At 46.5% G+C, this 22,136-nt stretch overlaps 2 protein-coding genes across 2 annotated transcripts in view; both read left to right on the top strand.

The window, feature by feature from the left end:
• LOC144485514 (uncharacterized) overlaps positions 1-22,136 on the top strand; it is a 175,567-nt gene that overhangs the window by 18,700 nt on the left and 134,731 nt on the right. The gene's annotated exons all lie outside the window — the stretch shown is intronic.
• On the top strand, positions 3,513-6,015 carry LOC144485517 (uncharacterized). Its single transcript, XM_078203661.1, has 2 exons — positions 3,513-3,604; positions 4,895-6,015. Exon 2 carries the CDS (start codon positions 5,138-5,140, stop codon positions 5,708-5,710), a length of 573 nt encoding a protein of 190 aa, XP_078059787.1. The 5' UTR covers positions 3,513-3,604; positions 4,895-5,137; the 3' UTR covers positions 5,711-6,015.

Below are 22,136 nucleotides of genomic sequence, written 5' to 3'. Positions count from 1 at the left end.
AACTGAGTGAATTTCTTCCCTCATTCGGAGGATAAGAAAGGTCTCTCTCGCAATGTAAACGTTCCGGTGTCTCAGCAGGTTGGTTGAATTAATAAATCCCTTCTCACACCTGAGGCAAGTGAATGGTCTCTCCCCAGTGTGAATTCGTTGGTGTGTTCGCAGGTCAGATGACTGAGCGAATCCCTTCCCACAGTCAGAACAGATGAACGGCCTCTCCCTAGTGTGAATTCACTGCTGTACAAGGAGGACAGATGATTGCCTGAACCCAGTCCCACAGTGAGAGCACCTGAACAGTTTCTGATCAGAGTGAACACGTTGATGATACATCAGTTCCCCGGAGCTTTTATAACATTGTCCACAATCCGGACATTTAAAAGGTCTACCATCAATGTGAACTCGGTGTGTCTGCAGGTGAGATGACAGAATTAATCCCTTCCCACATTGGGAACAGATGAATGGTCTCTCCCCAGAATGAATTTGCTGGTGCAACAGCAAGTCAGATGACTGAGTGAATCCCTTCCCACACATAGAGCAGGTGAACGGTCCCTCCCCAGTGTGATCTCGCTGGTGTTTCTGCAGATGGGATGACTGAGTGAATCCCTTCCCACAGTCAAAGCAGGTAAATGGCCTCACCCCAGTGTGACTATGTTGGTGTTTCTGCAGGTGAGATGACTGAATGAATCCTTTCCCACATTCGGAGCAGGTGAACGGTCTCTCCCCAATGTGAACTCTCTGGTGTGTCAGCAAGTGGGATGACTGAGCGAATCCCTTCCCACATTTGGGGCAGGCGAACAGCCTCTCTCCAGTGTGACTATGTTGGTTTGCCATCATAGCGAATGACTGAGTGAATCCTTTCCCACATGTGGAGCAGGTGAACGGCCTCGCCCCAGTGTGACTATGCCAATGAGTTTCCAGCCTAACTGGATAATCAAATCCTTTCCCACAGTCCTTGCATTTCTATGGTTTCTCCCTGTTGTGACTGCATTTATGTCTTGAAAGGCCAGATGATTGGCTGAAACCTCGTCCACAAACAGAACACGTGTACGGTTTCTCTCCACTCTGATGTTTCTTCCATGTTCAAAATCCTATTCAGGTTAGGATAAATTGGGTGACTCCACAGATCCTGATGTTCAGTTTCAGTCTCCCAACTGCAAATCCTCCCTTTCTAACACCCTGTGAGACAGATTTAAAATAAAAAAGAGAGTGAGATAGAAAGGTAGGTTGTGAAATTGAGCTGAATGAATCTGGTAATTTTTGGGCCTGGCACTCGGAAAAAATGACCATGAAAACTGCTGGACTGTTGTAAGAAACTGGTTCATTAATGTCCTTCAGGTAACCTGCCACCTGGTCTGGGTCCACACAAAACTCTCGCCTTATTGGGAGAGAAAGGGGGTAGAAAAGACAGGAGGCAAAAGAGATGGATTTTCTCCCGAATACGGAAACAAAACTTTGACAGAATCTTCCAAATTCTCAACCTCCAATGTCTAGAAGGACCAGGGCAACCGAAGTATGTGAATTTCATCACCTGCAAGTTCCGCTCTAACTCACACACCTTCCTGACTTGTCTGACATCCAGCACTGGATTAGCTGAAATTTCTTCCATTTAAATATTGGGAGATGGGTGTCATTGACCTCAATCCCCCCGACAAACTTCACTTTCCTCACCACTGACTCCATCCCTCTCTCCGGTCGCTGTCTGACGCACTGATTCAGTGAACTATGTGACCCTGTGTTGAGCTTCCAACCACAATTGGCATCATCAGCGAGCCCACTTCAGTAACATTGGTTGATTCTGCCCTGGTCTCAGCTCGTCTGCTGCTGAAACTCTCATCCATTCCTTTGTTACTTCGAGACTTAACTCTCATCACACACTCCCACTTTCAGCCTCCCTGCAAGCTTGAGGTCATCCTGAACTCTGCTGCCCATGTGCTTACTCACACCGTCTTGTTCACACATCACCCCTGTGCTCACTGGCCTGTAAACGCTCTCGGTGAATAATCATCTCAATTTTAAAATTCTCATCCTTGTTTACTAGCATGGCTGTGATCATCCTTATCTCTGTCATCTCCTCCATCTAAACAACCTTTAAGACCTTTGCAACTCATCTCATTCTGGTCACTTGAACATTCCTGATTTGAATCGCTATGTAAGTGTTGGCCATTTTTTCAGTTACCCAGGCTCCAGGCTGTGGAATTTCCTCCCTAAATATCTACTGCTCTCAACCTCACTTTACATATTGCTGTTGTTGATTTGAAGATGTAACTGTTCATCAACACTGGGTGAATAACCTGTAATACTTTATCTAACAGCACTGTGAGAGCATCTTCACCACACAGACTGCAGTGGTTCAAGAAAATAATACATCATCTTCACTCAGGTAACTGGGGATGGGGAATAATTGCTGCTGGTCATGTTAGTGTTGGGGGAAAATAAATGATAATGGTAGAGATTTCAATATAATTGTGTAGCGATGTTTAAGAATGAGTAATTAATAAGAAAATAATAGAAAATAGTTACAGATCCCTTTGCTACACACCCCTCTGAGATCACTGCACTCATCATATTCCAGCCTCTTGAACATTCCCCAATTTATTTGTTCCTCCATTGCTGACCATTCTTTTAGTTGCCTGGGCCACAAGCTCTGGAATTTCTTTGTGAAACCCCTCTGCTTGCCAACCTCCTCTGCTTGCTTTAAAAGATAACTCTTTGACCAAACTTTTGGTTGCCTGACCTAAACAAAATAGCGCCAAAGCGAGTTGACATAAGTTTATTCATTAGTGTCACAGGTAGCCTTACCTTAACACTGCAATGAAGTTACTGTGAAAATCCCCGAGTCACCACATTCTGACACCTGTTTGGGTACACTGAGGGAGAATTTAGCATGGCTTGCAAGCTGTCCCCAGAATGCCCTCTAGTTCTATCTTTCACTCTCGTTCTGATCTTTAAGGTGAAAGTTTATTTATTAGTCACAAGAAGGCTTACATTAACACTGCAGTGAAGTTACTGTGAAATTCCCCTCGTCGCCACACTCCAGAGCCTCTTTGTGTCAATGCACCTAACCGTTCTCTGCATGTTGTGATTGCAACACTATATTCTGCACCCTCTCTTTTCCTTCTCCCCTATGTACTCTATGTACGGTATTCTTTGTCTGTATAGCACACAAAAAACAATAATTTTCACTGTATCCCAGTATATGCGACAATAATAAATTAAATCAAATGGCTGTGTCAAGAGTCACTTTGTAACGTTTCTGTAAAATGTCTGGGACTAGTTTATTTTGTTAAAGACACAATGTGGATATAAATAATTGTCACTGCCCTGATATTGTTGTTTTCTCATCAGTAAGAAATTGGAAGTGAAAGAGTGAAGCAGTTTGATGGACAAGTTGTTCGCATTCTGTCACTGGGAAGAATTTCAAACGCCTTCAACAAACATGTCGGTTGCGCATGCGCCCTGCTCAAAATGCCCCCGATAAAAATGGCGATCGCACATGCGCCTTCCTGCCAGTGCCCGATAAACATGGCGGCGGTTAACCCGGGTCTGTAACTGGGAGAAAGCTGCGGCCCTGCTCTGTGCAAAGGGCCGGGACCATCCCCGGATATCGGTAATTCTTTTTCAAGGATTTGCGGTTTATATAACACGTTTATGAAGGCTCGCCAACACCTCCCCCCGCCTGATCCATCGCTCCCTCCGGTTCCGCCATTGTCATTCTTTAATTCATTGTGGATCCGACAAGAACCGTCTGTCCATCGCCATTAATCACACTGCGCATGCGTCACTCACAGCCCAGCCTCGCCCCTCCTGGTTGGAGGACCAGCTGATCGCGTTCCTTCCTCCAGCCCCGCCCTTTCTCCTCCTATTGGTCCGGAGCCGCCGTCAATCATTCACTGGTGCATTGTGAGGTGTGAGGTGAGAGGTCAGTGTCTGGGCTGGGGGATTCCAAATGCCCAATGTGAAACAATCAATATTCCCCACTCACTATTCCTCCCTTCCGGCTTCTCCCCACAACCAACAAGGGGACACACTGACCAAGTGGCAATGCCACTGCATTAGTAATTCAGAGAGACAGCACAATGTTCTGGGGACAGGGCTTCAAATCCATTCAACTCATAAAATCTGCAATTTAAAGTTAGACTCAGTGAGGCTCCTCTGAGAAAATCTCCACACACACAGTTCGGAACACAAGGTTAACCGTCTGTCATTCTGGTCAGTCAGGGTGATTCAGATTCATGTTTCGACAAAAGTCATGAATGAAATTATCTCCAGTTTTGAAATTTGTTAAAAAGATCTGGAAAGAAATATCCAAAACTTTATTTGGATTTCAGCCGAGAGAGGAAGGAGAGTGTGTGGGACGGGGATTTACAGATTTGGAGGAACAAGAGTGGAAAATGGCAACGTGATAAGCACCTCTGCCTCACAGCATGAGGGATCCGGGTTTGATTCCCTGCTTGGGTCACTGTCTGTGTGGAGCTTGCGCACTCTCCCCGTGTCTGGATGGGTTTTCTCCGGGTGCTCCGGTTCCCTCCCACAGTCTGCATTGGCCATGCTAAATTCTCTCTGTGTACCCAAAACAGGCACTAGGGGATTGTGTGGCGACTAGGGGATTGTCACAGTAACTTAATTTCAGTGTTAATGTAAGACTACTTGTGACAATAAATAAACTTTAAACTAGAATTGTCTGTTCAGAGTTTCTATCCTTGACGGACGCTGGTTACTTTTGTAAGCTCCATTTCCTAGATATGAGGATTTGTGGAGAAAAAAAATCAACTGAGCGTCAATTCAGGATCAGTCATTTTGGGGAATTATAGCAGAAAATATTCCACCAAATGAGAATTGTCTGTTCTGAATTTCTATCTTGTTCTGACAATGATGACTTTTTCAACTCACTTATCAGGTTATTAGAAGAAGAGGATTTGGAGATGAGAAATGCAAACCAAACATCACATGAACATCTGATACTCAATGAATCGGAGTGTGAGTATCATTGGCCTTTGAATGTGGAAGGAGGATTGTTTTAACCAATCGCAAAGCCTATGAAAAATTGCAACATTTGAACCAGGGAGAATCTGTACATGTGTTTTGTGGACGAGGCTTGAACTCACCATCCAACGTGGAGAGAAACAAGGACACCAGCACCATGGAGAAACCGTGTAAATGTGGGGATTGTGGAAAAGGATTCAAATACCCATCCCTGCTGGAAATTCATCGACGCAGTCACACTGGAGAAAAGCCATTCACCTGTTCCATATGCGGGAAGGGATTCACTCAGTCAACCACTCTGCTGAGACACCAGCGATTTCACACAGGGGAGAGACCATTCCCCTGTTGTGTGTGTGGGAAGGGATTTGCGCAGTCCTCCGAGCTACTGGTACACCAGCGAGTTCACACTGGGGAGAAGCCATTCACCTGTCCTGTTTGTGGGAGGGGATTCACTCAGTTATCCCAGCTGCTGACACACCAGCGAGTTCACACTGGGGAGAGGCCATTCACCTGCTCTGTGTGTGAGAAGAGATTCACTAATTCATCAAACCTTCTGACTGGCAAGAGGCCATTCATTTGTTCCATGTGTGAGAAAGGGTTCACAACTTCATCCAACCTTCTGACACACCAGCGAATTCACACCCGGGAGAAGCCATTCACCTGTTCAGTGTGTGAGAGGGGATTCAGTCAGCTAGCCCACCTGCTGACACACCAGCAAGTTCACAAGTGACTGAAGGGTTTGCATTCCACTGATGTTGCTGGCATTCACAATGCCCAGTACTGAACCATTTCATTCTGACAATTCAGGTTTCTTTATCTGATGTTACCAACCATAATTGGCTGATTCTTGGGCTTGCAGTCTCCCTTTCAGAATATGTGTCTATGGTCATTCCCCTGAATTCAGAGAATTCCACCAGCAATTATTTTGGCACAAGTATTAAACTTTTACTTGAATCCTAAATTGATCTTTGGTTCAAACTCTACAAATGCCTAAGAGGTTCCACTGATGAACATCTCCAATTAAAAAATGCTGATTAATCCTTGCTGACAATTCTTACTTACCTGCACATTACACACAGTGACACCTCCATTATCCACCATAGAAACCCTACAGTGCAGAAGGAGGCCATTCGGCCCATCGAGTCTGCAGCGACCACAATCCCACCCAGGCCCTACCCCCACATATTTTACCCGCTAATCCCTCTAACTACACATCTCAGGGACAATTTTTAACCTGGCCAATCAACCTAACCCGCACATCTTTGGACTGTGGGAGGAAACCGGAGCACCCGGAGGAAACCCACGCAGACACGAGGAGAATGTGCAAACTCCACACAGACAATGACCCGAGCCGGGAATCGAACCCGGGACCCTGGAGCTGTGAAGCAGCAGTGCTAACCACTGTGCTACCGTGCCGCCCCACCAGAAAGAAGGGGAATGGGAATTGATGGATAATTGAGAGGCTCCAAATGTTACCCCTCCCGTCTGGTACAGAAATCCCCTCAGCTCAGGAATGGAAAAGGTCCAATCGAAATAACAAACTTGTGTATATTCTTTCTGAGAATGTGGGGCAACATTATAATCAGATAGGAGGAGATTGGTGTCAGTGACTGTGGGGTTTATATCATGATGTGGAGATGCTGGCGTTAGACTGGGGTAAGCACAGTAAGAAGTCTCACAACACCAGGTTAAAGTCCAACAGGTTTATTTGCAAATACCATAAGCTTTCGGAGCGCTGCCCCTTCGTCAGATGGAGTGGATATCTGTTCTCCAACAGTGCACAGAGACACAGAAATCAAGTTACAGAATACTAATTAGAATGCAAATCTCTACAGCCAGCCAGGTCTTAAAGGTACAGACAATGTGGGTGGAGGGAACATTAAACACAGGTTAAAGAGATGTGTATTGTCTCCAGACAGAACAGCTAGTAAGATTCTGCAAGATCAGGGGGAAAGCTGTGGGGGTTACTGATAATGTGACATAAATCCAACATCCCGGTTTAGGCCGTCCTCATGTGTGTGGAACTTGGCTATCAGTTTCTGCTCAGCGACTCTGCGCTGTCGTGTGTCATGAAGGCCGCCTTGGAGAACGCTTACCTGAAGATCCAAGGCTGAATGCCCGTCACTGCTGAAGTGCTCCTCCACAGGAAGAGAACAGTCTTGCCTGGTGATTGTCGAGTGGTGTTCATTCATCCGTTGTCGTAGCGTCTGCATGGTTTCCCCAATGTACCATGCCTCGAGACATCCTTTCCTTCAGCGTATCAGGTAGACAACGTTGGCTGAGTTGCAAGAGTAGGTACCGTGTACCTGGTGGATGGTGTTCTCACGTGAGATGATGGCATCCGTGTCGATGATCCGGCACGTCTTGCAGAGGTTGCTGTGGCAGGGTTGTGTGGTGTCATGGTCACTGTTCTCCTGAAGGCTGGGTAGTTTGCTGCGGACAATGGTCTGTTTGAGGTTGCGTGGTTGTTTGAAGGCAAGAAGTGGGGGTGTGGGGATGGCCTTGGCGAGATGTTCGTCTTCATCAATGACATGTTGAAGGCTCCGGAGGAGATGCCGTAGCTTCTCCGCTCCGGGGAAGTACTGGACGACGAAGGGTACTCTGTCCACCGTGTCCCGTGTTTGTCTTCTGAGGAGCTCCGTGCGGTTTTTCGCTGTGGCGCGTCGGAACTGTTGATCGATGAGTCGAGCACCATATCCTGTTCTTATGAGGGCATCTTTCAGCGTCTGGAGGTGCCTGTTGCGATCCTCCTCATCCAAGCAGATCCTGTGTATTCGGAGGGCTTGTCCGTAGGGGATGGCTTCTTTTACGTGTTTAGGGTGGAAGCTGGAGAAGTGGAGCATCATGAGGTTATCCGTGGGCTTGCGGTACAGTGAGGTGCTGAGGTGACCGTCCTTAATGGAGATGCGTGTGTCCAAGAATGCAACCGATTCCGGAGAGTAGTCCATGGTGAGTCAGATGGTGGGATGGAACTTGTTGATGTCATCATATAGTTGTTTCAGTGATTGCTCACTATGACTCCAAAGGAAGAAAATGTCATCGATGTGTCTAGTGTATAGCATCGGCTGAAGGTCCTGTGCGGTGAAGAAGTCTTGTTCGAACCTGTGCATGAAGATGTTGGCATATTGAGGTGCGTATTTTGTCCCCAGGGCTGTTCCGTGTGTCTGGATGAAGAACTGCTTGTTGAAGGTGAAGATATTGTGGTCCAGGATGAAGCGGATGAGTTGTAAAATTGCATCTGGAAACTGGCAGTTGACGGCATTGAGTACTGAGGCCGTTGCAGCAATGCCATCCTCGTGGGGGATGCTGGTGTAGAGTGCACTCTATGTTAGGGGGAAATTTTTCACACAGAGGGTGGTGGGCGAGTGGAATCGGCTGCCGTCAGTGGTGGTGGAGGCAAACTCAATAGGGTCTTTTAAGAGACTCCTGGATGAGTACATGGGACTTAATAGGATGGAGCGTTATAGGTAGGCCTAAAAGGTAGGGATATGCTTGGCACAACTTGTGGGGCCGAAGGGCCTGTTTTGTGCTGTAGTGTTCTATGTTTCTTAAATTCAGAATTTCCTATCCCATGAAGAAAAGGTTATGGTTATAATTTAATACTGGGTTGGTGCTGAATCTGGACATGTAAAGCCAGGTTAAAGTTTAAAGTTGAGATCATTTTTTTAAAGGTGAGATCATGTACTAGTGGACTCAAGAACAGCTTCTTCCCTGCCATCATCAGACTTTTGAATGGACCTACCACAATAAGCAGATCTTTCTCTACACCCTATCTGTAAGTGCAACATTATATTCTGCAGCCTTTGCTTCTCCGCTATGTACTCTATGAACAGTATTTATTTTCTTGCACGCTGTTGAGACACAATACTTTCACTGTATCCCAATAAATGTGACAATAATAAATCAAATCAAAACAGAGAACTGTTACAATGATTAACCCGGAAGAATTGAAGACACAGAGGATAAGATAAACTTTGAAAGATTGAATATTCGAAGGTAAAGTAAAAGTATTTTTTTTATTAGTCACAAGTGGGCTTACATTAACACTGCAATGAAATTACTGTTAAAATCCCCCAGTCACCACACTCCGGCACCTTTTCGGGTACACTGAGGGAGAATTTAGCATGGCCAATGCACCCTAACCAGCGTGTCTTTTGGACAGTGGGAAGAAACCGGAGCACCTGGAGAAAACCCACACAGACACGGGGAGAACATGCAGACTCTGCATAGAAAGTCACCCAAGCTGGAAATTGAATCTGGGTCCCTGGTGCTGTGAGGCAGCAGTGCTAACCACCGTGCCGCCCCTGGTGGAGGGATGTGGGGAAGAAGGACTGATGATATGAAAATAGTAAGAAGTCTCACAACACCAGGTTAGAGTCCAACAGGTTTATCTGGAACCATGAGCTTTCGGAGCGCTGCTGCTTCATCAGGTGATATGAAAATACAAGCTGGACTGCAGTGAATGAACCTGAGTGAAGTGGTTCTGATCATGTTGAGGGTTTGTTGGGATGCTCACTCTCCTTTGTTCAGACACATGTCCCAACATCCAACTGCAAGACCTCTGTGCATCTGCACTGCCAGCGCAAGCGCAGTTTTCCCTTGGGTGATGTCATTGGAACAGCCTGTCAACGTGTTCGCGCACGTGCAGATTCTGAGCTAATCGCGCAGTCGCAACCATGCGGTGACGCCATCACGCACACACCATTGTGGTGTCATCACGCCCACTTCCGGGGTTCCCACAGTGGCGGGAGTTTTGAAATCTCTCTCTCTGGTTTCTGATCTTTCCAGCTGCAGCTCCCAGAAGCAGATTTATCTTTAAAACAGCGGCATTGTTTCAGAGGCGAGTGCTTGTGACCATTCCTCTGAAACTGAGAGTTTTTAGTGGTGTGTTCTGTTATCTGAGAGAGGTTCCACGTGTGGCTGGTCTGACTTCTTTACTGTGGATCATAGAATCATAGAAACCCTACAGTGCAGAAGGAGGCCATTCGGCCCATCGAGTCTGCACCGACCACAATCCCACTCAGGCCCTACCCCCACATATTTTACCCGATAATCCCTCTAACCTCCGCATCCCAGGACTCTAAGGGGCAATTTTTAACCTGGCCAATCAACCTAACCCGCACATCTTTGGATCTGAATCCATGTCCATCCATTGCTCAGTTTTACCTCTGCCCTCCCTGATCACCTTTCTGTCATTGTCTAACTTCCCTCTGTCTCTAATGCTGGGTATGTTTTAACTGTGTTTAATATTTTACTGTTAGATTGTCTAAATGAAGTTTCAACTGTTGTCCCTGCCCCGACTATGTATTGATGGTGATATTTGAATGCAGTCAAAAAATCTGGAATTTAAAGTCTACTGATGACCATGAAACCATTGTCGATTGTTGTAAAAAACCTATCTGGTTCACTAATGTCCTTTCGGGAAGAAGATCTGCTGTCCTTACCTGGCCTGGCCTACATGTGACTCCAGATTTTCAGCAATGTGGTTGACTCTTATCTGTCTTCTGAAATGGCTGAGCAAGCCACTCAGTCCAAGGGCAATTAGGGATGGGCAATAAATGTGAATGACTTTTTAAAAAAATTACTAGCTTTATCTTCCCACAGCATAGAATCATAGAATACCTACAGTGCAGAAGGAGGCCATTCAGCCCATCAAGTTTGCACCAACAATAATCCCACCTAGGCCCTATCCCCATAACCTCACATATTTACCCTGCTAACCCCTCTGACAGTAATGGGCAATTTAGCTTGACCAATCCATCTAACCTGCACATTTTTGGAGTGTGGGAGGAAACCGGAGCACCCGGAGGAAACCCATGCCAGCACAGGGAGAATGTGCAAACAGCACACTGACAGTCACCCAAGGCTGGAATTCAACCCGGATCCCTGGTGCTGTGAGGCAGCAGTGCTAACCACTGTGCCACCGTGCATCTTTCAGCATCAGGACGTTTTTTTTTTCCTGTAGTCAATTTCTCTTCCACTTCTGAGCTTATTGACCATGAAATCCTGCACCATTTTTATTCTCCAAATTTCATTCTGCAGTACCTTCCTGAATTGTTCATTCTGTCTCTTTCTCTCGCCACAGGCAGTACCCGGCCTGCTGAGTTAACAATTAACATAAGAAATAGGAGCAGGAGTAGGCCATCTAGCCCCTCGAGCCTGCCCCGCCATTCAATAAGATCATGGCTGATCTGACGTGGATCAGTACCACTTACCCGCCTGATCCCCATAACCCTTAATTCCCTTACCGATCAGGAATCCATCCATCCGCGCTTTAAACATATTCAGCGAGGTAGCCTCCACCACCTCAGTGGGCAGAGAATTCCAGAGATTCACCACCCTCTGGGAGAAGAAGTTCCTCCTCAACTCTGTCTTAAACCGACCCCCCCTTTATTTTGAGGCTGTGTCCTCTAGTTTTAACTTCCTTACTAAGTGGAAAGAATCTCTCCGCCTCCACCCTATCCAGCCCCCGCATTATCTTATAAGTCTCCATAAGATCCCCCCTCATCCTTCTAAACTCCAACGAGTACAAAACCAATCTCCTCAGCGTCTCCTCATAATCCAAACCCCTCATCTCCGGTATCAACCTGGTGAACCTTCTCTGCACTCCCTCCAATGCCAATATAACAATCAGCCACGGTCGGAAATATTTGGGCAGATATCTAAAAGCTTGGTCAAAGACGTAGATTTTAAAGAGGAAAGGGAGGTGGACAGCTGTAGAGAGCGAGGAGGCCAGAATTAGAGGAGTGGCGATTTGTCAGCATTGTGCATCTGGAGGAGATTATAGAGATCATGAGAGTCAAGGCCATGAAGAGATTTGAAAAATCATTTCAACAATTAAGGTGGTGTCTTAACCAGAAGCTTGTGAGGGTAAGATGAGGGTTTCAGTGGACAATGAGATGAGGCAAAGGTGAAGTTTGATGATACTCTGACCAAAATAGGATTCTAACGATGACATGGAAATGTGGTCAGAAACTCATCTTGGGGTCCAATATGAGGGAAGGTGGTGGTGTTATTATTCATTCATGGGACGTGGTCATTGCTGGCTGACCAGCATTTATTGCCCATCCCTAATTGCCTGAGGGCAGTTGAGAGTCAAGCACATAGCTGTAGCTCTGGAGTCATGGGTAGGCCAGACGGAGTAAGGATGGCAGATTTCCAAATAGGCTTTTACAACAATGGTTACATGGTCAACGGTAGATTCTTAATTCCAGCTAATTTTTTGTTTATTGAATTCAAATTCCATCACTTTCCGTGGTGGGATTCGAACCCGGGCCTCCAGAACGTTGGCTGAGTTTCTGGATTAATAGTCCAGTGACAAAACCACTTGGCCATCGTCTCCCCATCATGGTATTGTCGCTGGACTAGGAGCCAGGAGACCCAGGTCAAGATCTGGGAGCCATTTGAATTCAATGAAAATAAAATTTAAAAAGGCTAATGACAATTGTAGAAACCCACCTTGGTTCACTAATATCCTTTAGGAAAGGAAATCTGCCATCCTTATTTGGCAATATGGTTAGGGATGGACAATTAACATTGGCCCAGCCAACATTGCTCACATCCCATTAATTAAAACAAAACACACAATGATACAGATTGGTTCTGCCACAGTTGTGAGGAAAAGTCAGCAGCCAGGAATTGGACAATAGAAACATAGAAACCCTACAGTGCAGAAGGAGGCCATTCGGCCCATCGAGTCTGCACCGACCACAATCCCACCCAGGCCCTACCCCCACATATTTACCCGCTAATCCCTCTAACCTACGCATCCCAGGACTCTAAGGGGCAATTTTTAACCTGGCCAATCAACCTAACCCGCACATCTTTGGGAGGAAACCGGAGCACCCGGAGGAAACCCACGCAGACACGAGGAGAATGTGCAAACTCCACACAGACAGTGACCCGAGCCGGGAATCGAACCCAGGACCCTGGAGCTGTGAAGCAGCAGTGCTAACCACTGTGCTACCGTGCCACCCTGAATGTCTTCAGATTTCCCAGTTTATTATTGGAGGACTGGTGTCAGACAAATTAAACATCAGGCTGATGTGCAGGGCAACTTGGAGGTGATGTTCACATATAGCTGCTTCCCCTCGTCATTCTAGACTGCGGAGATTGAGGGTTTGGGAGATTCTGTCACAGTTCCTGTCAAGTTGTACATCTATAAAAAATCTCTACTTCGCTCTGCCTCTCTCACCTCTTTCTCTCTCATCCTACTGCTGTGGCAAGTTTCCTGCCCTCACGTTGGTTCCATAAACCAGCAGATCCATTCCGTTCAATTTTACAAACTGCCTTTGTGATCCTGTGGGTTTTCTCACTCTCTCTTTTTTTCTGTTTTAAATCTCTCAGAATATTTGAAGAGAAGGATTTGCAGCCGGGACATTCAAACCCACAGCAGAATCTGACAGAATTACCCAATTTATCGTAACCCGACTATCATTTTACTTTGAACATGGATGAAAAAAGCAGTGTTCACAGTGGAGAGAAACCGTTTATGTGTGTTGTGTGTGGACAAGGCTACAGTCGATCATCTGGCCTGTCGAAACACAAACGCAGTCACACTGGAAAGAAGTTGTGTAAATGTGGGGACTGTGGGAAGGAATTTAATTTCCCATCTGAGCTGGAAATGCATAGACTCTGTCACACCAGGGAAAAGCTGTTTAGCTGCTCCGAGTGTGGGAAGGGATTTAATCGCAATGCGCATCTGCAGCAACACCAGCGCGTTCACACGAGGGAGAGACCATTCACTTGCTCAGTGTGTGAGAAGGGATTTACTAGTTCATCTATCCTGCTGAGACACAAGCAGGTTCATACGGACGAAAGACCTTTCAAATGCGCAGAATGCGGGAAATGCTTTAAAAGTTCGAGGGAACTGGTGAGCCATCAGCTCATTCACTCTGATGAAAGACCGTTCAGGTGCTCTCACTGTGAGGCTGGGTTCAAGCGTTCGTATCAACTCTCTCTCCACCAGCGCACTCACACTGGGGAGAGGCCGTACACCTGCTCCCAGTGTGGGAAGAAATTCACTCAGCCATCCCATCTTCGGTTACACGAACGGGTTCACTCTGGGGAGAAACCATTCACTTGCACTGTCTGTAAGAAGAAATTTGCTCATTCATTCCATATGTTGAAACACCAGCGAGGTCACAAGTAATTGCAATGATTGGATATTATTAATCACATCCAGGATTGAACTGTGTTCATTTGTGGTCTGTTTTTGCTGATGTTACTAACCTCCAGTCCAGTTATACAAGTGCTAATCTCCTGGCTAAAAGTCAAATAAACTGGCTTTGTGTTAAACAATGTGAGTTGCCTGAATATCTGACACAAGTTAATTCCTTCTGAAGGATTCTCCGACTTTCTATCTGCTCCATCCTCACCTCCAAGTGAGAGGAACTCATGGATCTTCTTTGATTGGAAGATCTCAATCTTAGTGACAGTTGCTTCTGCCGTGTCCATCCCATGCACTAGCCCACCGAGCTAAAATACCCCTCATCTGAGTCCTGCATCTGTATCTTTCTCTCGATTCTCCCACCTCCCCTCATGACCTCTGCCCTCAAGACCCACTTCCTGTTCCTTCTATCCTATTCTCGCTGAACTGCTGACTACACAACATCCCCATGTGAGCTTACATTGTTAATGGTTCGCTTCTTTCTTCAGGTATTGTCCCTCTTTCCTTTAAATCTGTTGTCATCTCCCCCCACTCCCCCCAAAATAACAACCACATCACTCCTGCATCAGCCCCTGGTTAAGCAGCACCTTGTTTTAAAGTTTTGATCCTTATTTTCAATCACTGTATGGCCTCGCCCGTCCCTATCTTTGTAATCTTCTCCAGCCCCACAACTCTCAAACATCAGATCATTTCCAATTCTGGCCTCTTGTAGTGACCATATTTCATTTGCTCCACCGATGGTGGCAGTGCTTTCAGCGTCATCACCTGTAAGCTCTGGAAATCCCTCCATAAGCCTCTCTCCCTCTTTCTCCTTCTTTACGATGCTTCTTAAATAGTCGCTTTGTAAGTGCAGAGGATTGCTGTAAAATGAGCCATGCTGCAGAAGCTTTTTCACTTAACATGACAGATACAAGAATAGCAAATTTCAAAGGGAACAACAATTTATTCTGTACGTAAAGAGGTTGCTGATGGGTTGGGAAGTTGACTTTGGCGGAGTCATTGCAATGTGGAATGCCCCAGAGAACAGTTTGTTCCTCCGTGCTTTTGTTTAATTGGAAAATTGAAAGGAGGGAGATGGCAAGTCGCTCACACCAATTGCTGGGAATTGTCGAAAGAATGAACCGCACATGAAGCTCATTCTCAGAAAATAACTGGATGGAACAGCACAAAGAAACATAGAAACATAGAAACCCTACAGTGCAGAAGGAGGCCATTCGGCCCATCGAGTCTGCACCGACCACAATCCCAACCAGGCCCTACCCCCACATATTTACCCGCTAATCCCTCTAACCTACGCATCTCAGAATTCTAAGGGGCAATTTTTAACCTGGCCAATCAACCTAACCCGCACATCTTTGGACTGTGGGAGGAAACCGGAGCACCCGGAGGAAACCCACGCAGACACGAGGAGAATGTGCAAACTCCACACAGACAGTGACCCGAGCCGGGAATCGAACCTGGGACCCTGGAGCTGTGAAGCAGCAGTGCTAACCACTGTGCTACCGTGCTGCCAAAGTGGAATGAAGAACTTCCACTGGTTCTCATGAGTATCAGGAGTAGGTCTCTATTAGCCCCATCGAACCACGGGAGTGTCATATTGGAGACCAAGTGAGGGTAAGAAATTGTGCAAAGGGAGATGTGTTTGGACCCCTGTATAAGGGACCATACACTACAATGGATAAGGTCAGTTGTATTGAATATGCAAACGGGTGGCATGGTGGGGCACAGTGGTTAGCATTGCTGCCTCACAGCGCCAGGGACCCGGGTTCAATTCCTGGCTTGGGTACTATCTATGCGGAGTTTGCACGTTCACCGCGTGTCTGCGTGGATTTCCTCCGGGTGCTCCAGTTTCCTCCCACAGTCCGAAAGACGTGCTGGTTAGATGAATTGGCCATGCTAAATTCTCCCCCAGTGTACCTGAACAGGCACGGAGTGTGGCAACTAGGGGATTTTCACAGCAACTTCATTGCAGTGTTAATATGAGCCTATTTGTGGCACAAATAAAATAATAAACGTTTTTACTAAAAAGTCAAATGGTTTTCTCATAACTCGGTGAAACTCACAGTCCCAGATAACGGAAGAAGCTGAGAAGGATCAGGACTGTTACGTACATGGTGAAGAATATGCTGCGGACCTGGGACAATGATGAAAAAGAAGTGAAAAGTGCACCTGTACCATGGCTATTGTATCAGGAGGACGTTAAGATGGAAGCTCAATCCCCCTCAGCATCTTCATCTGGATGTTATCCAAAACCACATTAGGAAGGGGAATAATATCCAAAATGTCAGACAGGTAACGGAGTATAATGAATGATGCTGCAACAGCTTTTAACACCAGGGTTGTTAATACCATTAATTTAGCCACTCTGAAGATCGGATCTTAACCATACATTTACAACATATGGTCAGGCCCGAAAGTCTCACGTACAAATGATCAATCAAATTATTAAAGAAAGTAAAATTGTATTAAGTGAATCTACTGAATGTATAATGTATGGATCTTGGTTGGTGGAACAAGCCAGAGAGATTATATAGTATATTGCTAAAGGAAGATGCACTGCAGCAATTCACCAAGGCTCCTTAGGCAGCACCTTCCAAAGCCACGACCACTTCCATCTAAAAGGACAAGGACAGAAGATAAAAGCAAAATACTGTCGATTCAGGAATGTGAAACAAAAACAGAATATGGTGGAAAATCTCAGCAGGTCGGACAGCATCTGGGGGGAGAGAATAGACCCAATGCTTTGAGTCCAGATGACCCTTCATCGGAAGGGCAGAAGATACATGGGAATACCACCACCTGCAAGTTCCCTCCAAGCCATTCACCATCCTGAATTGGAAATGTATCACCATTCCTTCACAGTCACCGGGTCATAATCCTGGAATCCCCTCCCTAACGGCATTGTGGGTGAACCCACAGCACGTGGACTGCAGGGTTTCAAGAAGGCAGCTCACCACCACCTTCTCAAGGGCAGCTGAGGATGGGCGATAACTGCTGGCCAGCCAGCACTGCCCATGTCCATGAATCAATTAAAGAAAATGGTTCCCTTGTAGTTAACAGACCAACACCTAAAGGCTGTGCCCACTTATCCATTTAATATGACTATGTGTCAGGGTAGAGAGCTGGTACAGGTGCAGCCAGTGAGACATCAGTGTGAATGGTTCAATAGGAGGAATACTACTCCATTCAATCCAGAGACACTTTCTGATTTTGCTCACTTCTTTGTCATTCTTGTTGAGCCAGTGTGACGGCCTGAGCAATTCAAACCCGATGAGCTGAGTGGGTGTTCACTGCATCACAGATCTGATCTTGTCCCAAAGCCTTTCCACACTGTCTTCACTGGAGTCTGTGAGAGTGAGGTGGGAAGAAAGCTACACCTGCAATTGGTCTGAATCATAGAATCCCTACAGTGCAGAAGGAGGCCATTTGACCCATCGATGTGTACCGACCACAATCCCACCCAGGCCCTATTCCCATAACCCCACATATTTACCCTGCTAATCCCCCTGACACTAAAGGGCAATTTAGCATAGCCAATCAGCCTAGCCCACACATCTTTGGACTGTGGGAGGAAACCAGGGCACCTGGAGGAAACCCACGCAGACACGGGGAGAATGTGCAAACTCCACACAGACAGTGACCCGAGGCCAGAATTGAACCTGGGACCCGTGTGTGTGGAGTTTGCACATTCTCCTCGTGTCTGTGTGGGTTTCCTCCGGGTGTTCCGGTTTCCTCCCTCAGTCCAAAAATGTGCGGGTTAGGTTGATTGGCCATGCTAAAATTGCCCCTTAGTGTCCTGAGATGCGTAGGTTAGAGGGATTAGCGGGTAAATATGTAGGGATAAGGGGGTAGGGGTGGGGTGGGATTGTGGTTGGCGCAGACTCGATGGGCCAAATGGCCTCTTTCTGTACTGTAGGGCTTCTATGATTTCCCTGATGCTGTGAGGCAGTGGTGCTGAACACTGTGCCACTGTGCCGCCCGTTCTCTTGCCCCTCTATCCTGGAGAATGTGAATGTGAAATCTTCTCCTGAGCAGCACAGGAGTGAAGGGGACTTTTAAAGAAAACACTTCAAAACACTCTGAAGCTCTGTTTGAAATACAGCAACCTTACCAGCGACACATGTATCCAATATTGAAATAAGAAACAGGGTTTTGAACTTTGTGTGTGTAAATCCTTCCCTTCTAACCCAGATAAAATTAATTTACACAATCCATCCCTGTCAATCCAGGATAGGAATTCACAACATTCTCTCCTGTTGACAGGGAGCACCGTGCACACGCACTGCTCCACATTAAACAATGAAAGATGTGTTGGGTTTGCATGGACAGAATATCCTGCAGATGCTTCAAATCTGAAATAAAAATAGTCAAAGCCCCAAATAGTCAACAGGCCCGGCAGCTTCTGTGGAGGCAGAAACAGAGTGAAACATACAGTCAAACACCCACATGAATCCGGAGCAGCAGTGGCCCCTCTGCTCCAGCATTTGATAAGATCCTGGCTGATCTGATTGTGACCACAACTCCACTTTCCTGTCTACCCCCAACACCCGCCCCCCCAAAAAAACCCTTAGACTCTCTTGTCAACCAAGAATCCATCCATCCTTTCCATAGCTTTTCTCCCCCTTTTATTTCCCTTTCCCCTTTTCCCATTTTACCTCTCTCCCACCCATTCCCTCTCCCCCTCCCCCCACATCTTCATCTGTCACAGTTGATTTTAGTTTCCCTGCCGTTGGCCATTCACACCCTTTATTCTCTCGATGGACAGCCATTAGCAGCTCTTTACCCGAGTTTCTGTAGCTGTGACTCATTTTTCATTCCCTCACCCTGCAGTGTAAATATCTCCCACTTTCTATGCCTTTTAGCTTTGACAAAGGGTCGTCTGGACTCGAAACGTCCGCTCTTTTCTCTCGTTACAGATGCTGCCAGACCTGCTGAGATTTTCCGCATTTTCTCTTTTGGTTTCAGATTCCAGCATCCGCAGTAATTTGCTTTTATCCATTTAATCAGTCTTGAAAACATTCAATGACTCTGTCTTCACTGCTCTCTGGGGAAGAGAAACCAAAGACCCTCTGAGAGAAAAAAACATTTCAATCTCTCTGTCTCAAACATCTCAAGTCTAGCTCGCTCTCCAGTGCCACACAGAGAAAGCCAGGCCTGTGAAGGAGGGAGAGAGGGAGATGGGGAAGAACAAAATGGAAGGTCTGCAAACTGACAAAATGATTCACGGCTCAATACCAAAGCGAGTGGTAATGGGACAAGTAAAGTCACAAAAGATGTTCTGGATGAGGTGTGAATAGCAGCAGTCTGAATACGAAGTAAATAAAACAAAAGGTGAAGAAAGCAACAACGAAACACAGAACGCGAAGGGGGCAGAGATTGTGGTGTAAAATTGTTGAACTCAGTTTTGTTCCGAAGGTTGTAAGATACCTCTTTCAGTTGCGGGAAATATATTTCCCAGTTCGATGACAGGTCACAGTCAGTCTGTTTCTCTCTCCACAGAGGTTGCCTGACTTGTTGAGTGTTTCCAGCCAAAAGAGAAAATGCTGGAAAATCTCAGCAGGTCTGACAGCATCGGTAAATAGAGAAAAGAGCTGCCGTTTCGAGTCCAGGTGACTCTCTTGACAAAAGCAACAATTTGCTTTCATTCATGAGTATTTCCAGCGTTTTCTGTTTTATGTCGCAGAGAATGTGTAAGAATTGTCACACCCGGAACAGATGTCTCTTCCTCAGGACACCCCAGCTCGGGTCTGGGTGGGGGGATAAAGTTCACTGTTTTATATTTGTGTCTGGCGCGAATAATATCTTAGATTAAATGGAGAAGTTTTTTAAACTGAGGAGAGTAACTGCATTTGGGCGCTGACTTTAAACAACATTAACAAGCCCGGGCTGCTGGAGAAACATTTGGGGATTTGTGAGCAGTCAGTTCCGGCTGGTTTGAAGTGAAATCCTGTCGGTGCTGCGGCAAATCTGAACTCAAACCAGACAAACTGGAACCGCTGCGTTAGAGATTCCGGGTGTTGGGATGTGGAGGCTGGGGGAGGGGGAGATGGCGCTAAAACTCTGAGCCTGACTTCAGACAGGGTGAGCGGGGTACAGGGGAGGAATGACAGAGTTAATGTGGGAGTCAGGGACAATAGCAGAAGGTGGGAAGCTCTGGAAAGGAGCAATGGGGGTAAAGGCCATCAAAGAATGCTTGTTTAAATGAAGATAAAAGCAAAAATACTGCGGGTGCTGGAATGTGAAACAGAAACAGAAAATGCTGGAAATCTCAACAGGGCTCACAGCATCTGTGGAGAGAGAATAGAGTTAATGTTTCCAGTCTGGATGATCACAGATGCTGTCAGACCCGCTGAGGTTTTCCAGCACTTTCTGTTTGTGTTTAACTGAAGGTTCATCAGGGAAAGAAGCAGCGAGTTCACATACACTGAACCCAGGGAGAGGGGGTGACCCAGGATAAGGGACAGGCGCAGCTCAGTGAGGCTCTGCAATGTACCTCAACACATCCACATTGAGAGCGCCAAGGGGGAGGGGAAGGAGAAACTATTTGGGACACAGCAGGAGGTCACCCCTCCCCCCACTCTGTGGTTCCACAGACCCTCCCACACCTGGGCAGGGTTGGCTCAAGGTGCAGGAAGCTGCAAGCTGAGAGGCTGAGCTGTGAATTGGGCGGGGTTGGGGGTTTGAGTGACAGTCCTGGGGCTATTTCAGGACAAGAACTGCCACAGATTCCCTCTTTTTTCCTGGGACGTTTCAGTGGAGCTGTGTTGGTGAGTGTTTGTAATCTCGGTCTCACTGTCTCGGTAATGGGGGTGGGTTGTAGATTGCTGTGAGTGTTAGACTAAATAACCTCTCCTCATGCTGCCAGTTCCAGTCTGCAGACTCCATTTCTCAGTCCAGTCTGCTGCTCTGTCTCTGTCTCTCTGTACTTTGCTGCAGTGCTCCACATTCTGAGCAACATCCAGCCCATTGTTATCTCCTGAAAGTGGCAGCAGACTACCCTCACTGTGACACAGTGATTAGCACTGCTGCCTCATAGCGCCAGGGTTCGATTCCAGCCCTGGATAGTTGACTGTGTGGAGTTTGCACAGTAAGAAGTCTCAGAACACCAGGTTGAAGTCCAATAAGTTTATTTGGAATCAAAGCAAATTACTGCGGACGCTGGAATCTGAAATCAAAAGAGAAAAAGCTGGAAATTTTCAGCAGGTCTGGTATATCTGTAAGGAGAGAAAAGGGCTGACGTTTCGAGTCCAGATGACCCTTTTTCAAAGCTACTCCTTCAGCGCTCAGAAAGCTCGTGGTTCCAAATAGACCTGTTGGACTTTAACCTGCTGTTGTGAGACTTCTTCCTGCGCCAACCCGAGTCCAACACCGGCATCTCCACCTCATGTATGGAGTTTGCACAATCTCCCTCTGGATGCTCTGGTTTACTCGCACAGCCCAAGGATGTTAGCTGGATTGACCATGTTAAACCTGTCCCTGAGTGTCCCAAGGTGTGGAGGGTCTGATTTGATTTATTATTGTCGCACATTCTGGGATACAGTGAAATTTAATATTTCTTCCGTGCTATACAGAAAGAAAACATAACTTGATAAAGTGCAGAGAGGGAAAGGAAAAGAGTCGGGTGCAGAACATAATGTTGCAGTTGCAGAGTGTGTGAAGAGAAAGGTCAGTAGGGGGATTAGCAGGGCAAATGCGTGGGGTTACCGAGATAGAGTGTGTGCCTGGGAAAGATACTCTGTCAGAGAGTCAGTAGAGACTCGATGGGTCGAATGGCCTCTTTCTGCACTGTAAGGATTCTATGATTAGTGAATTACGGTGAACAACTTTTGAATAGAGGGGTTTCTGAGGCGCAAAGCATTGTGGGAATTGTGACCGCCATTAGTCAGTGACTGACTCTAAATGTTTCATTGCAGACTGAGGGCAGGTCAGCAACCTGAACCCTCAATTCTGTTTGTGACTCTCACAGGCTGCCTGGCCTGATGAATAT

Source organism: Mustelus asterias, unplaced genomic scaffold, assembly GCF_964213995.1.
Source record: "Mustelus asterias unplaced genomic scaffold, sMusAst1.hap1.1 HAP1_SCAFFOLD_196, whole genome shotgun sequence".
Lineage (NCBI taxonomy): Eukaryota > Metazoa > Chordata > Chondrichthyes > Carcharhiniformes > Triakidae > Mustelus > Mustelus asterias.
The sequence above is the reverse complement of the archived record's forward strand: the minus strand, read 5'-3'. Positions and strand labels throughout refer to the sequence as shown.